The sequence below is a fragment of the Sesamum indicum genome, linkage group LG10 (assembly GCF_026168435.1).
Source record: "Sesamum indicum cultivar Baizhima isolate 11 linkage group LG10, ASM2616843v1, whole genome shotgun sequence".
Lineage (NCBI taxonomy): Eukaryota > Viridiplantae > Streptophyta > Magnoliopsida > Lamiales > Pedaliaceae > Sesamum > Sesamum indicum.
The window spans coordinates 20,231,461-20,245,250 of NC_142666.1; the positions used below are offsets into that span (position 1 = coordinate 20,231,461).

The 13,790-nt window shown below is 38.0% G+C and overlaps 4 protein-coding genes across 7 annotated transcripts; 1 reads left to right on the forward strand and 3 right to left on the reverse strand.

The window, feature by feature from the left end:
* Positions 1 to 8: 8 nt before the first annotated feature.
* Positions 9 to 2,493, forward strand: LOC105171376 (E3 ubiquitin-protein ligase RHF1A). 2 transcript variants are annotated; one of them, XM_011092467.3, is made up of 7 exons: positions 9 to 400; positions 877 to 923; positions 1,018 to 1,080; positions 1,196 to 1,289; positions 1,379 to 1,620; positions 1,697 to 2,031; positions 2,186 to 2,493. In XM_011092467.3, exons 1-7 carry the CDS (start codon positions 254 to 256, stop codon positions 2,209 to 2,211), a joined length of 954 nt encoding a protein of 317 aa, XP_011090769.1. In that variant the 5' UTR covers positions 9 to 253; the 3' UTR covers positions 2,212 to 2,493. The 2 variants fall into 2 exon arrangements, with proteins under 2 accessions (XP_011090769.1, XP_011090770.1); XM_011092468.3 differs by having other exon boundaries at positions 10 to 400; positions 1,697 to 1,916.
* LOC105171582 (glucose and ribitol dehydrogenase) lies at positions 1,810 to 4,072 on the reverse strand. Of its 3 annotated transcripts, none has more exons than XM_088885878.1 (5): positions 3,607 to 3,990; positions 3,127 to 3,500; positions 2,689 to 3,044; positions 2,533 to 2,577; positions 1,810 to 2,403 (listed from the first exon to the last, which is right to left on the reverse strand). In XM_088885878.1, the coding sequence occupies exons 1-4, from the start codon at positions 3,727 to 3,729 to the stop codon at positions 2,555 to 2,557; spliced, it is 876 nt and encodes a 291-aa protein (XP_088742004.1). In that variant the 5' UTR covers positions 3,730 to 3,990; the 3' UTR covers positions 1,810 to 2,403; positions 2,533 to 2,554. The 3 variants fall into 3 exon arrangements, with proteins under 3 accessions (XP_088742004.1, XP_088742003.1, XP_011091044.3); XM_088885877.1 differs by lacking the exon at positions 1,810 to 2,403 and having other exon boundaries at positions 2,462 to 2,577; positions 3,607 to 3,851; positions 3,981 to 4,072; XM_011092742.3 differs by lacking the exon at positions 1,810 to 2,403 and having other exon boundaries at positions 2,462 to 2,577.
* A 57-nt stretch (positions 4,073 to 4,129) lies between these two features.
* LOC105171380 (glucose and ribitol dehydrogenase) lies at positions 4,130 to 5,954 on the reverse strand. Its single transcript, XM_011092470.3, has 4 exons — positions 5,730 to 5,954; positions 5,234 to 5,610; positions 4,502 to 4,857; positions 4,130 to 4,399 (listed from the first exon to the last, which is right to left on the reverse strand). The coding sequence occupies exons 1-4, from the start codon at positions 5,820 to 5,822 to the stop codon at positions 4,377 to 4,379; spliced, it is 849 nt and encodes a 282-aa protein (XP_011090772.1). The 5' UTR covers positions 5,823 to 5,954; the 3' UTR covers positions 4,130 to 4,376.
* A 315-nt stretch (positions 5,955 to 6,269) lies between these two features.
* TSC10B (NAD(P)-binding Rossmann-fold superfamily protein) lies at positions 6,270 to 9,475 on the reverse strand. The gene is made up of 3 exons (XM_011092469.3): positions 8,737 to 9,475; positions 7,493 to 7,640; positions 6,270 to 6,908 (listed from the first exon to the last, which is right to left on the reverse strand). Exons 1-3 carry the CDS (start codon positions 9,271 to 9,273, stop codon positions 6,619 to 6,621), a joined length of 975 nt encoding a protein of 324 aa, XP_011090771.1. The 5' UTR covers positions 9,274 to 9,475; the 3' UTR covers positions 6,270 to 6,618.
* Between the last annotated feature and the right edge of the window lie 4,315 nt (positions 9,476 to 13,790).

The window sequence follows — 13,790 nt, forward strand, 5'->3', positions numbered from 1 at the left end:
TTTCCTAAGTTTTCTGCTCTTTCTTCTTCTCTCCATAATTCCTTTCTTTGACCTTTTACTCTCTCCCTCTCTCGCTCTCTCTCTCTCTACACTTTTCTTGTAAACTTTATTATTTTTACTAATAATAAATGTATTTATTGTTGAGTTCTTCTCCTGATTCTTGAATTTTCCGCCCCATATGAAAATATATATTAGTGGTTAATTAGCATTACATGATAATAATAATAGTAGTAGTGAAATGTAATTACATTAGATGAATATGGCTAGTTCTTTGCTATCCCTATCCCTATCCGCTCCTTCATCTTCATCTGGGCCGGTTCATGATATGGTTTCTGATGACAGCTTTGAGTATTCATGTAGCATCTGTCTTGAGCCCTTCACCTCTCTTGATCCTCCCTCTGTAAGATGTTTGTTTGTGATACTTTACGCACATTACAATTTGTGATCTTTCATTGTGTTGTTGTTGTGATTGATAGCGTGTGTAGATTGTAAGGTTGCATATAAATGCACAATTGTACAGGGAGGTGTATTGGTAAATTATATGTAGTGTGTGTGTGTTGGCATACGTGTATTTGTAAATTTAGGTGGATGGAAGATAATTATTGAACGATTTAATTTCTGGAGTCCCTTGTATTGAGGAATTGTGCCAAAGATCAGGATTTCAAGAATTGAGAGGGTATTACTCATACATGGGATTGATAATGGGGATTCTATGCGATGCTATATGATTTTGACTATTTGATGATCACTGGTTTGTATTGTCTGTTTGATTCAACCCGGTGGTATGTATTTTATCAGCAGATTGCCATTTGATTAAGGGCCAAATATGAAGGTGTCCATTTTTCCATTTTCTTAAAGATCTGTCTTCCTTTTCAGGTCACGAAATGTAATCATGAGTATCATTTGCACTGTATTCTTGAATGGTAGGTTCTCTAACTTTTACCAAGTTTATGTTAAATATATTAGATATCTTTCTCCTACCACTAGCAAATTCAAACAAGTTCCTCCATTTGTTAGGTCCCAGAGAAGCATTGAATGTCCAATATGTTTACAGCACCTTGTCCTCAAAGATCCTGTCAGGTAATGAAGATGATATTGCACAAGAATGGAGAAATGTCATTCACGTTTTTGATTCATTGAGATTATAAAGCAATTCATATTTCTCCTTTCAAGTCTCTGTTGAATTCATTTACAGCCAAGAGCTGTTAGCTGGAGTGGGGAGCGACAAGATTTTCAGGCCAAGGCAAAATCTTAACCCTGTAAACCCCGACAACAATGATGTCAATAATGTAGGTTTGCATATCCAACTCACAAGTTGAATCCACATTTGGCTTCAATCTTTCATTTCTCTTGAAGGGTGTTATAATCAAATTTCCAGGATGCACCTGCCGTGGAAGAGTCTGATTTCGAGCAACGAATTATGCGACATTTTGCTACTATAGCTAGCAGAGCTCGTAGCATCAGCAGTAGACAGAGAAGGCAGACGACTCCACCAGTTGGCCCTTCACAAATACACCCTTCTGTTCCCATAATGAACGTGACTGAAGTCAATAGTTCATCATCTGAGCATCAGAACTTTTCTGAGTCCCTGAAGTCCAAGATTTCCACTGCTTCAATCAGGTAAGAGATGTGCCAATGCATTTTCAGGGCGCAACAAGAATTTAGCTCGTGGCTGATTTCACACTAAATGGGACAGGTATAAAGAATCAATCTCAAAGAGTACCCGAGGTTTGAAGGAAAAACTGATTGCCCGCAACGACTCTGTCAAGGAACTGAGTAGAGGAATGCAGCGTGAAATGAGCGCAGGAATTGCTGGAATTTCCAGGATGATTGATCGCCTGGATATTATTACTCAAAAGCGAGCTGGAGTTTCTATTCCTGTATCCAGCTGCACACTGGAAACGTCAAACAATGAGGTAAAGGGAACTGAAGATGAGATTATAGTTCATTTGACTAAACAAAATACAGGAGAAACTTCAAAAGTTCTTTGTTCAGATTCCACCCAACTAATCACAGACAGCAACTCAGGAGGTATAGAAGTTTCTCTTGCAAAGGGTAGCACAACCACTTCACTGTTTTATAAGAATACTACTAATTGTCTCCAGGGCCGGAGCTTGTAGTCCATTTACATCTAGAATTGGACCCTTCAAGTTTGATCAGTTTTCCTGTTAATTTTCACTTACAGGAGAAGAATTGATGATGGTGAAATGAAGATTCTGATTCTAGAAATCCAGCCAAATGCTCAACTTCTCAAGCGACGAGTACTGAGGAATCAATCTAGTACCATTAGATGGATGATTGATTTGCGTCCTGCGAGGGAGCTTTGTTGGCTGCAATAACCCTGTACTGCTAAGTTTCTCTATTGCACTAAGTACAGATTGCTCTATGATTTCCTCTTATTACCTGAAATTGCGTTTCGGTTTCTCACTTTGCTTGCGTTAAAGAGAGATATTGTAAAGCCTTTCAGAAGAGAATAAAGGGATATTTTATTGATGATTGGAAGTTACAAAAAATTCAGAAAATCTTAAACACCTTGATCTCCAGTGGGATACGCTCAACCATTGACTATCATTCCACCTGCAGAACCAATACAATTTCACAATGTATAAGCTATGTGTTTGAGCTGATACCCAAGATTTCTTATAATTATGGTAATGAAAGTTATGAAACATAACATAACATACATACCATTAGGGTGGAGAACCTGCCCAGTGTAATAGGAAGAATCCCTGGATGCCAAGAACACATAACATGGTGCAATCTCATCAGGCTGCCCCGCCCTGCCCATTGGTGTCTCAGATCCTAGGCTCTGAACCTTGTCTTTGTCGTGAATCACGACTTGTACCGGAGTCCACACTGGTCCAGGGGCCACACCATTGACCCAAATTCCTCTATCTACGAGCTGAAGAGCCAGACCCCTAGTGAAAGCCACTATGGCTCCCTTTGTCGACTGATACTCGAGAGATGATGGTGAACCAAGATAGGCTTGAACTGATGTCGTGTTGATAATGCTAGCCCCTTCTGCCATGTGCTTCAGAGAATGCCTGCATTGGTATAGAATCAAGCTTTACTTCCATAAAACTTAAATTTTTTTCTTTCGAACGATTTTCAGCAGCTAATATGAACCTGGCCATGAAGAAGTAAGCAAAGATGTTAATTCTGAAAATCCTCAGAAGCTGGTCTTCTGTGATCTCATCAACTGTGCCAACACGCGATTCTGCTGCATTGTTCACTAGAATATCGATCTTTCCATAGTTTTTCGCAACTTCCTCGACTACCATTTTGCAGTTCTCATTGTAGCCAAGATCAGCAGGAATAGCAACAGGATCTTTTGCATCTGTTGCCTTAAGTTCTTTAATTTTCCGCAAGGTATCCTGTGCATCCTGTTCTTCTTGATCCTTTACATATGTGAAAGCTACAGCAGCACCTTCTTTAGCAAAAAGATAGCAAACAGCCCTTCCTATCCCGGAGTCACCTCCTGTGATCAGAGCTACCTTCCCCTGCATTAAGATACAACTCCACTATTAACATCATGCAAGAACTAACTTCATATGATCAGGGAACCGGATTGAGATTACTTTATATAGGTAGAAAGGATGTTATTACAAGAAGCTTGTTGGAGGGGTGATAATCAGGGTCTATGGACCGTGGGATTGGATTCATGAGATGCTCTTTCCCTGGCTGACTCTCTTGCTTCTGAGGTGGAAATGTGTTTCCTTCCATTGCCATCCTTGTTCTTGATCAGGAGTATGCACTTTGTCCAAATACATCACGAACGGATTTATATAATTCATGCTCACTATGCAATAGAGCAAAATACACCGCTTCCATCTGTCGACTGTATCGCCTCACTTGCACGTGTCAATGCATGCAAAAACGTGTCAATCAGAATACTGAATATTGTCCGAGAATGACGAAATTAATTACAAAAGCAACCAGCCAAGAGATGTGAAAGGCCAAAACAGGACACAAAAAGTCACCATGCGTCATCTGTAGTATGATACAGGTTACTGCAGTAAAATGTTTCAACACCGAGTTTTTCGTGCTGTCCATTGGTTTGGTGGCATGAGATGGACTTGAGAAGATTTTGTACGTAGTTGGCTTAGTATAAACAATTATACACTCAGCACGCTAGAAGACTGCATTTATTTTCCATGTACAGAACTTAGAGTACACTCATACACATTATTAGTATTATACAGCGCCCACAGCAAGAAAGCCTGAATCACAGACTATATGCACAAAACCACTCCCATTTATTTCCTGATAGCTGATACTGTACACCATGCTTGTCTCTGCACTGATCTTTCATTCTCCTCTCTTCATGCCTTCCTCCGATTCACAAATCGCGGTAATTTCGACACTGTAAGCCCACATCAGGCATTCACAATCATCCCACCTGCAGAAATAACGTCAATCGAAACAATTAACTTAGTCAAGAAAAGCTGATGTATGCATACATGTGATGGAAGTTTTGTTAGTATGACATATAGCCACAGACCATTAGGATGGAGAGCTTGTCCAGTGAAGTAAGACGACTCGTCGGAAGCCAAGAAAACATAAGATGGTGCTATTTCATGAGGCTGTGCGGCCCTGCCCATTGGTGTCTCCGATCCAATTTTCTTGATCAACTCCTCCGGCTTGGTGGAAACTTGCAGTGGAGTCCATACTGGCCCTGCTGCCACGGCGTTTACACGGATCCCTTTTTCGACAAGCTGGAGGGCTAGACCTCGAGTAAAGGACACGATGGCTCCCTTGGTTGAGCAATAGTCGAGCAATATATCCGAGCCACAGTATGCTACCACAGATGTAGAGTTGATAACGCTGCTACCTTCTTTCATATGCTTAAGAGCGTGCCTGCAGGCAAATTAGCAAATGCTGTAGAACTTTTAAGATAACTTACAATGTGATTTACTGAATGTCGTTAAAATGATTTGAGTGAGAATTTTTCGTACGTGTCAAATTCTATGTTTATAACACTTTATCTTGATATTTTTTTAAGTTTAGACTTACTACTAAAAGAATCTTTAAATTTTTAAATATCGCATTGCATCCACCTATTTAACAATGTAGATCCTTCTAACAAGACCTCAAACAAAGTCTAATGCGATTTCTCAAAACATTTTAGTTGTAATTATTCCTAAGCTCTATAGTAATGATCAAGTAATAGCAATTCGTGGACATATGTTAGACCAACTTCAAAAGTATCATGCATGTAAAAGACCGTGCATGCCTGGTCATGAAGAAGTGAGAAAAGATGTTGGTTCTGAAAACTCTCTCAAGCCTGTTTTCATCGATTTCCTCTATGGTGCTGGTCATGTGTTGTTCTGCTGCGTTGTTCACCAAGATATCGATGCGGCCAAAGTTGTTGACAACCTCATCGACGACCTTTTTGCAGTTTTCATCAAAACCTAAGTCTGCAGGCAGGGCAATAGGGTCCTTTGCATCTGCAGATTTCAATTCTTGGATCTTTTTCAAGGTGTCATGGGCATCTTTTTCTTCCTGGCCCGGTACATATGTGAACGCTACTGTTGCGCCTTCCAGGGCGAAGAGATAACAAACTGACCTTCCGATTCCTGAATCGCCTCCAGTCACCAGAGCCACCTTTCCCTGGAATTTTCAGACCAAAGTGTTAATGAACAACTATATAACTTACAGAACGTCATCATTGGAAAGATCATGAAGTCTGAAAATTCTTGTTGAGAATTGTTAAGAAAGTTATTAGTTACATGGAGCTTGTTGGCTTGTCTGTAGTCAGGATTAAGTGCTTGTGGAATAGGGTCCATCAGATGCTCTTTCCCAGGCTGCTGCTCCGTCTCCATCACCTCTGCCTATTTAAGTGCTAAATTTGCTAATATCACAACTCAAAGAGGGCTACAATATTACAAGCAGAAGATTCTTTAAGCTTCTCTCAGGATATCAAACGGAGGAAAAGATTGGCAAGCTTATATATTATGCAGACACATACAGATATACACAGTTAAAGCTACTGGAAATGGAGAATTGAGGGCGGGAGCTAACAGGTGCAGCATGCAACAGTGCCACGTTTCTTACATGTTTTCTTATGTGGCACACTTGTTTTGAATGAGACAACGTACGACCTCATGTATAGCTTTGTCCGAATATGTTGAGGGAAGCTTAGTGCCAGCCTCGATTACTCTCGGTTATCTTCTTTTTCCATTTTTCTCTTATCTTCTTTTTTTGGAACTCTTTTAAAGCGAACTTGCTGAATGTAAAGACGCTACATAGAATCGGTGTAGGAAGCACGATTGTTACTGAATGATGGATGTATTAATCCTGGATTAGTTCATTATGATGGCTCACAGAAAAACGAAGTTTACAAGATGCATTCTCCGTCATGTGTTGTTCTCCAGAACTAATACTCCTAAACCAGACCATGTTTTACAACCTGCTAAGACATTGGTACACAATAAGGGAAAATATCAAAGCAAAACACAAAACTTGCTAGATCCCAACAACACATGCATGCTAATGCAATACATCTAACATTAGAAGAAAAGTCAATCTTGGCTGCTTAAGCAAACCCCTACTGGGCTCCAAGTGGAACTTAACAATGACAATGCCAGTTCTTTTTCCCAAAACTCCATTTAAGAAGTACTACTGCTTCTTGTGCCACTTCTCTATGCTCCCGTACCAATTCCATTGGAAAAATAGGGCAGCTAGACGAACTATACCAGCGGTCATTACCTCCACAAATGCCATCAGATATGATCTCTGAGGGGATAGACCAGCAGTCCCTACGGAAAGTAAGAACCCCTCAAAGTTGCAAGGGACAATAAAAGTGCCCGACTTAATTCCATCCAAAGATTTCTTGGCAACTTCGTCGGCTTTCATTGCACCAGAGGAAGCTGCTATTATGCTGGTAAGTTGTGGCCTTCTTTTGTTCTCTGCCATCAGGTGAAGTTGCATTATGGGTCAAAAAATAAAGATACATCACAAAAAGGTAGGAATAGTTGAATATCTGATAGACAAGTAAAAGATGCAACTTAGGAGAAATTGTGGTGTGTGCCTAAAAACCAAACCGCTGACTGTCTCTGAGTAATGCAGAAAGAAGGTAGGATTTTAAGATTTAAAAATGGTGAATTCATCGATGTAATACTAAATGCTTCGCAGCCTTTCAGGAAAAGGGAAACTAAAATTAGCATTTTCTATCAAAAAGAGAAGCTAACTTTTATTTTTGCTATCTACTTTTACACACAACATTCTAATCCCTGCACAAAGAAAAAATATATTTAATAGAAAAAGACATTTTACAGCAGCACGAGAAGGGAAGCCAAGATTATCTAGACAAGGAGAATCCTGTTTTGTTCACCCAGCCTCACAATTGGTAGAAATAAATATCCAACTGTTACATCAATGCCATTCAACAAACTTTAAGGACATTATACTTCTAAAATATGATGTGAATTATGTAAACCATAATAATAATGCAATTATAAGAAATAATTTAGAGACTTATGAGAAGATCTACCTTCCACAAAACCAGGAGTTTCAGTGTCTGGAGGGAAGATGAGGGAGACATGAATGTTGTCTGCTATAATCTCATGCTGAAGTGCTTCTGCCAGACCCTTGAGGCCAAACTTACTGGCTGAATAGGCTGTATAGCCATAAATGCCAACCTGAACCAAATTAACGAAAAAGAAACCAAGACAAGGTCAAAAAATGTAAAATATTTTCGAAGTAAGGATTGTTTCCAGATTAAAAACTACCAAAAGAAAAAAAAATAGAAAAGAAAACAACCTTTAATTAGTAGCAAGCAGACTTAATGAATTCCTTATTTTCTCTCTAATTCATTAATGGTATTGTCAAATTGTTTATTGGGTGTGATTTTGGATTTAAAATGATTCGAGGCATTTTGATCCAGATGACTCTCTAAGTTGCCGAAACATTTACAGGAATCGGTGCTTCTAGCTTTGTCAGCTTATTGTTGAGATAAGCAGTTAAAACAAATACACAGAACCTCCACATTTTCATACTTTAGTTTTAGCTAGCAGCTCAATCTTTTCCTAGATGTGGTGAAGGGTAATGAACCCGTAGTTTAATTCCTAGCTTAGAACAAAAAATGCAATTGCCTGTAGGAATCACAGAACATATCAATCTAGTGTGACATTGTAACTAACACACCTATCTATGCGCGCAAAGTCATCCTTCCCGATTATACAATCATTCACAAATCAAACACTAGCTCGTTAAATGCCTGTCAACCTTCAAATCCATTTGTTCAATTGTACTTCCCAGTTCAATGACATTTTCATGAAGAAACCACAATGCAATAAAACAAAAAGTGATGCTATATTATGTAAAACCTTATGAAAAGCAAAATAGACCGAAATTTATGGGGACAGCGTTGAAAGTACGCCAAATTCCAGTTCAGGACTAACAGTTGGAATAGGAAAAATGATATTAGCACAGTGCATTTCAGTTCATTTATGTTCCTCCCACTAAGCATAAGTAATTATCCCAGTAAGAGTAAACAAGTACCAGCTCCTTGAACTTCGTTGTAATCGACAGAGATTCAGACATCAACGGAACACTTAAACAATATGCATAACCATGTAAAGGGCACAGAAAATCTTAGTTTCTGTGAGGGGAAAGGTAGACACGATTAAATTGGATCCGAATAAAGATTCAATTTTTGGAAGGGAAAATCGATCAACAATTCCATCCAAGAAACAGATAACCAAAGTTGTGCTTGTTACAATCATGTAAATATACCTGTCCCGCCTGAGAGGACATAATAGCAATCGAGCCGGGCCCCCGCTCGGCCCGATTTTTCTTCATACCGGGTAACGCGGCCTTAATCAAATGAAAACTCCCCGTCAAATTGACATCAATCATAAACTTAATCTCCTCCAGTTCCTGATGCTCCAATTCCTGCGGTACGAACACACCCTGATTGCACACAAGCACATCGATCGGACCTGCCTCCTCGATGGCGCGTTTGACGGCGTCGTAGTCCCTGACGTCAGCGCTAAAGACGTTGACATCACGACCCGTAGCGAGCTTGATGGATTGCTTGGCTTCCTCAAGCTTGGTGACATTACGGGCGAGGAGGCTGACGTTAGCGCCTTCACGGGCGCAGAGATGAGCGAGGGCGAGACCGATGCCGCTTGAGCCGCCGGTGATGAACACGTGACTGTTCTTGATTGGTACGCTGACGGGCCTGGGGCGGACAATGAAGTAGAGGAGTATAAGGAGGGAAAGTGGGACGAGGATGGAAAGACTGAAGAAGGAGAAATAGACGTCCGCCATTTGAGAGACGATCTGCTTTGGATGTGGAGAGAAGGTGAAAACTTTCTTGATTTCAGAGTCAATAAGAAAAAGCAAGAAATTAAGCAGTGGAGAGTGGAGTGATTGAGGAACTGTGTTTGCACTTCGCAGATTGTGGGTCGGGGGAGGAAATCTAATCTTGTGTGGAAATGAGAAGGAAATTCCGTTTCTTGGCCCCCTAAGTTTGAAACAAAAAAGAAGACAAAAGGAGTGGGATCTTCTCTAAATTTGATTTTGTCATTATTTTTAACTATACTCATTTTTGTATTTTATTATTTAAGTTTTGTTTTATATTAATTTATTATCTTAATTTTATAAAATATATATTTATTATATATAATTATTTTTTAATTAATTTTCTGCCCAAAAAACATCACATATATTGCACGTACGATATTAAAGATAATATACGAATAAAATATCACATATGCAATATATTCAATATCTTTTCCCCCAAAAAAATTATATATAACAAAGTACAAAATTTTCACAAATTTAAAATAATAAATTAATTAAAAATACATAAATAACAATATGTAAAATGAACATAATTTACCCTTTTATTTATAGTGAATTACTATGATCAGTATGTATATGTCAAAATATGTATGAAGCATGTCGGAGTCCAACAATACTATAATGATCAGAAAATTTTCATAAGAAATCTAAGATTAATGTATAAATCTCTAAATAAATTTGATGAAAATTCTAAAATTAATGTATAAATAAAAAATACAAGTGAGGTTGGGTATTCAAGTAATGGGCTATACGAGTGGATTTTGGTCCGGATCATTTTTTCAAGATTACTTTATATATAACTTCCGTCAATTTTAATATTTAAAACATTTTATTTTGTTACTAGCGAATACTTATTGTAATAATCAAAATTGGATTTGAAGTTTGTCTCCTTATCCTCCATTACTCAAATAAATAGAAAAATGGATTTTTTACTTTAACATATGAAGATAAAATATGAAATAAACATATCTTACATCTAAATTGTTAATTAAACATAGTTTCAAAAATATACCCAATCAATTTATTTTAAAAAAATACGCAATAAAATTTTTTAATAATCAAATTAGTTAAATCATCGTGATCATCTAATGATTTTTAGTAATTTCATATCAACACTTTTAGTCTGGAGAAATGACTTAATTCTTTTTTTTTTTTTATTAAATCCAAAACTCCTTATTTTTTTTTTCTTTAGGTACAGCCCTTACTTTTTAAAAGTATATATTAAAAAAAATGTATGGAACACACCTTTAAAACGTGTCAGACATGCCAATAAGTGTGTCGGCGTGTCTGACACCGTGTTCTTTTTTTTATTTTATATTTTCAGATACATGAATGTTATACCCAACACGTGTACGAAGTGCATTCGAATTGTATTCACGTTCAATACTGTATTAAGTAATTTTTTAAATATCCACACATTATAGAAGAATTTTTCCACTTAACTTAGTAGGATGACTTAACAAAGCAAAACAATAAATAAGTTGGGCTTAGTTCATAAGCCCGAGCCCTCATCTAAATAAGTAAACATCAGCTAAATCTGAATTAAATTGGTTATCCAAATCAATTCAATAAAATAAACACCGCCTAAGATGATAAAATGGGCTCCTTTTATTTCAAATTTTCAAACCCCCCCCCCCCCACCCCACCCCAAAAAAAAAAAATCCCCCCCAAAAAAGGAGAAATTACTTCTATGATTCAAATATTTTGACAAATAATGAATTTTTTAGTTCAAAAGATATAGTCCAAAAATTGTGATTTTTTATATTATTATTTTAGAATTATAACTATCGACATCCCATCATTGATTAATACCAATTAAATTTTTGAAAAAAAAAAATATGTAGAGTGCAAAACATTAGTGCTGTGGGCCGAGTTCTATGGAGTCTGTGATGGTCCATGATATCTGATGGACCTTTATTAGGCCTTGGTGCTGATGTGGGTGGGCCTGACTTAGCCACAATGGGCCACATAGCTCCAATTTTATATAAATTTATATAAAGCTATTTCTAATCTTAAAAATATAAATAAAGTTATTTCTAATTTTAAAAATACGGTGGATTTATTATTATGGAATTAGATGGTACGCTGCAACAAAATGCAAATGTCCCAGCATCATTGTAGTTGAATTCAATATCCAATAGCAGACTAGCAGCTGCCAGTTCATGCATTTAATTTTATTACATCAATATCTACTTTATCGGGTTGTACAAATACAGCAGCATTCATGCTGATGGGGAATCTAATGTTACACCCCCATGATCATCCAATTTTTTCAACAATATTTTCTGTCCTTAAAAAAAAAAAAAGAAAAGTTGTCAATAATGTCATTGAATGAATTATTTGATTCGTCAATGCATTATTTGCTTTAACGTACAATCAAGTCCTAAATCTACTTTTTGCATTGTGGTCCCTCACTTATCCAAACCTATTAGTTCTTCCCAACTCCATCTAAACTAAAATAAATATGAACCAAGTTGATGGAGGATAAATGGAATCGAGGGTAAAAAAGAGATTTTCTTTCTGATACGTTTAAAAAATGCACGGATCCAATTGATATAGACTACACTTAAAATTTGGGTAAAAAAGAATGCAAATCCTGAAAGAGGGACCTGCAAAAAGGTATTAGCACTCCAACTCCCAAGTTAGTTTCGAACTTAAGAATAAATAATTACAAATATAAATCGTAATACGAAATTGAGATATGATTAAGGAATTCATAGAAGAAATTGTGATCAGGTACAATTGGATAGCTAAAGTAAGAATACAAAGTAATTTTTCAGATTCTAGAGGGTGTCCCCGTTGGGGACTGCACTTGTATAAATAGAGGGAGCGTCTCCCTCTGCTAGGACTCTGCACACCACCTTTATTCTCGGAAAATAAGGCGGAATATGTGGGGATAAGGCATGATTTAATCTTATCTTTAACTGATCAACTCACAACAACACGTCTTTGCCTAGAGGAGAACCCCTTTTGTGCGAGGACTCTATTTTGCGGGAGTTTCTTCTAGGTTTACGAGACTTGGGTTTGAGGGTGCCTCCCTTCTCCTGGGCCGTCCTAGTTGTCAGGGGGGTCCTTCTGGGGCTGATGTGGTCCAATATAAATACTAACCTCGGGATTAATGAGATACTACTAGGAGAGTGGGTTGCCACGTGCGTGGATTTTTTTAGCCGAATATTTATCGGGCTTTGATCATGGTTCGAGAACCGCCTTCAGCCTCCTCCCTTTGGCAATGTATTTTCTGGGGGACGCTCCCCAAGGCCTCCTATCAAGTGTTCTTGGGCCTCTCATGACTTGGGTCTCATAGGATGTTATGAGCCTCTCGTTTCTTTCTTCTTTTTGGATCACTTGGGCCTTTTTGGGCCAACTTATGTTTATGAACATTAATAGCACCCCCCCCCACTCTAATAAATGGAGATTTCGATACTTATTTAGAGTAAAAGTCTTTAGATGTGGGGTCCGAAGAATGAAATTTTCTTCTCTCTCTTTTTTTTTTTTTGAATTCCTGCAAAGAATGTTAGTAGCATAAGCATAAATAGAATAAAAAGAGAGCTTACTTCATGCCTGTATGGAGCAAGGCTTTTTATGAGGGTACATCCATGGAGGAGGGCTTAACGAGTGCATTTTGTGCTTAATCCGATGTTGGGATTTATTTTTCTACAAGAGAATGTTAAATAACAAAAACATGTATATATTATAAGTAGATCTTGCATGAAGTATAATTACTTTGCCTCCTCGGAGAAGGGCTTATTTGAGGAGGACCCTTCTTGGAGCAAGACTTAGTAATCTCACCGGAGGAAGAATAAGGTGTCCATTGGAAGCAGGACTTAGATGCCTCTGCGGAGGAGGGCTTAGGTGCCTACACGGGATAGAGCTTACAAGTCCCCCAAAGAAGGACTTAAGTGCCTGCCCAAAGGAGGGTTTCTGTGCCTGTGTGGAAGACATGACTTTTTATGAGAGGGACCTTGTGACATCTTTACATGCAAACATATTTTAACACTTCGAAGGTGGTAAAATAAACCTCCAAAATTATTAAGTTAAAATATTAAAAATACTCCTTGAGGAAAGCTTGTATGTGAAAACTGATTCAGTGAGGGGGATGCCCCCTCGGGGCAGAGCTTATTCTGAGAAGACGTCTAGGTGAAGCAGGTCCTCGTCCTCTTGTTCCTTGCGTTTTTCACAAAGACATCATTCTTGTACTCCCTAGCCTCCTCTAAATTGATGTATTGTTCAGCTAGTGCTAGGAGATTGAAAAAATTGTGAGGGCGCTTCTTAGTTAAGGACTTGAAGAAATCCCCATTGTAATCCCTGCGTAAAAACACAAATTAGTGTATTGGATATTGCAGTAGGGACCTCTAAGGCCGCTAAATTAAAGCATTAAAGATACTTCCTCAGTGATTTCTCTTTGTTGTAAAGAGAAAAGGCTCATGATTGTCTTTTGACATCGTTTACTGCTGGCAAATTGATGGAGATAGAGAGAGAGA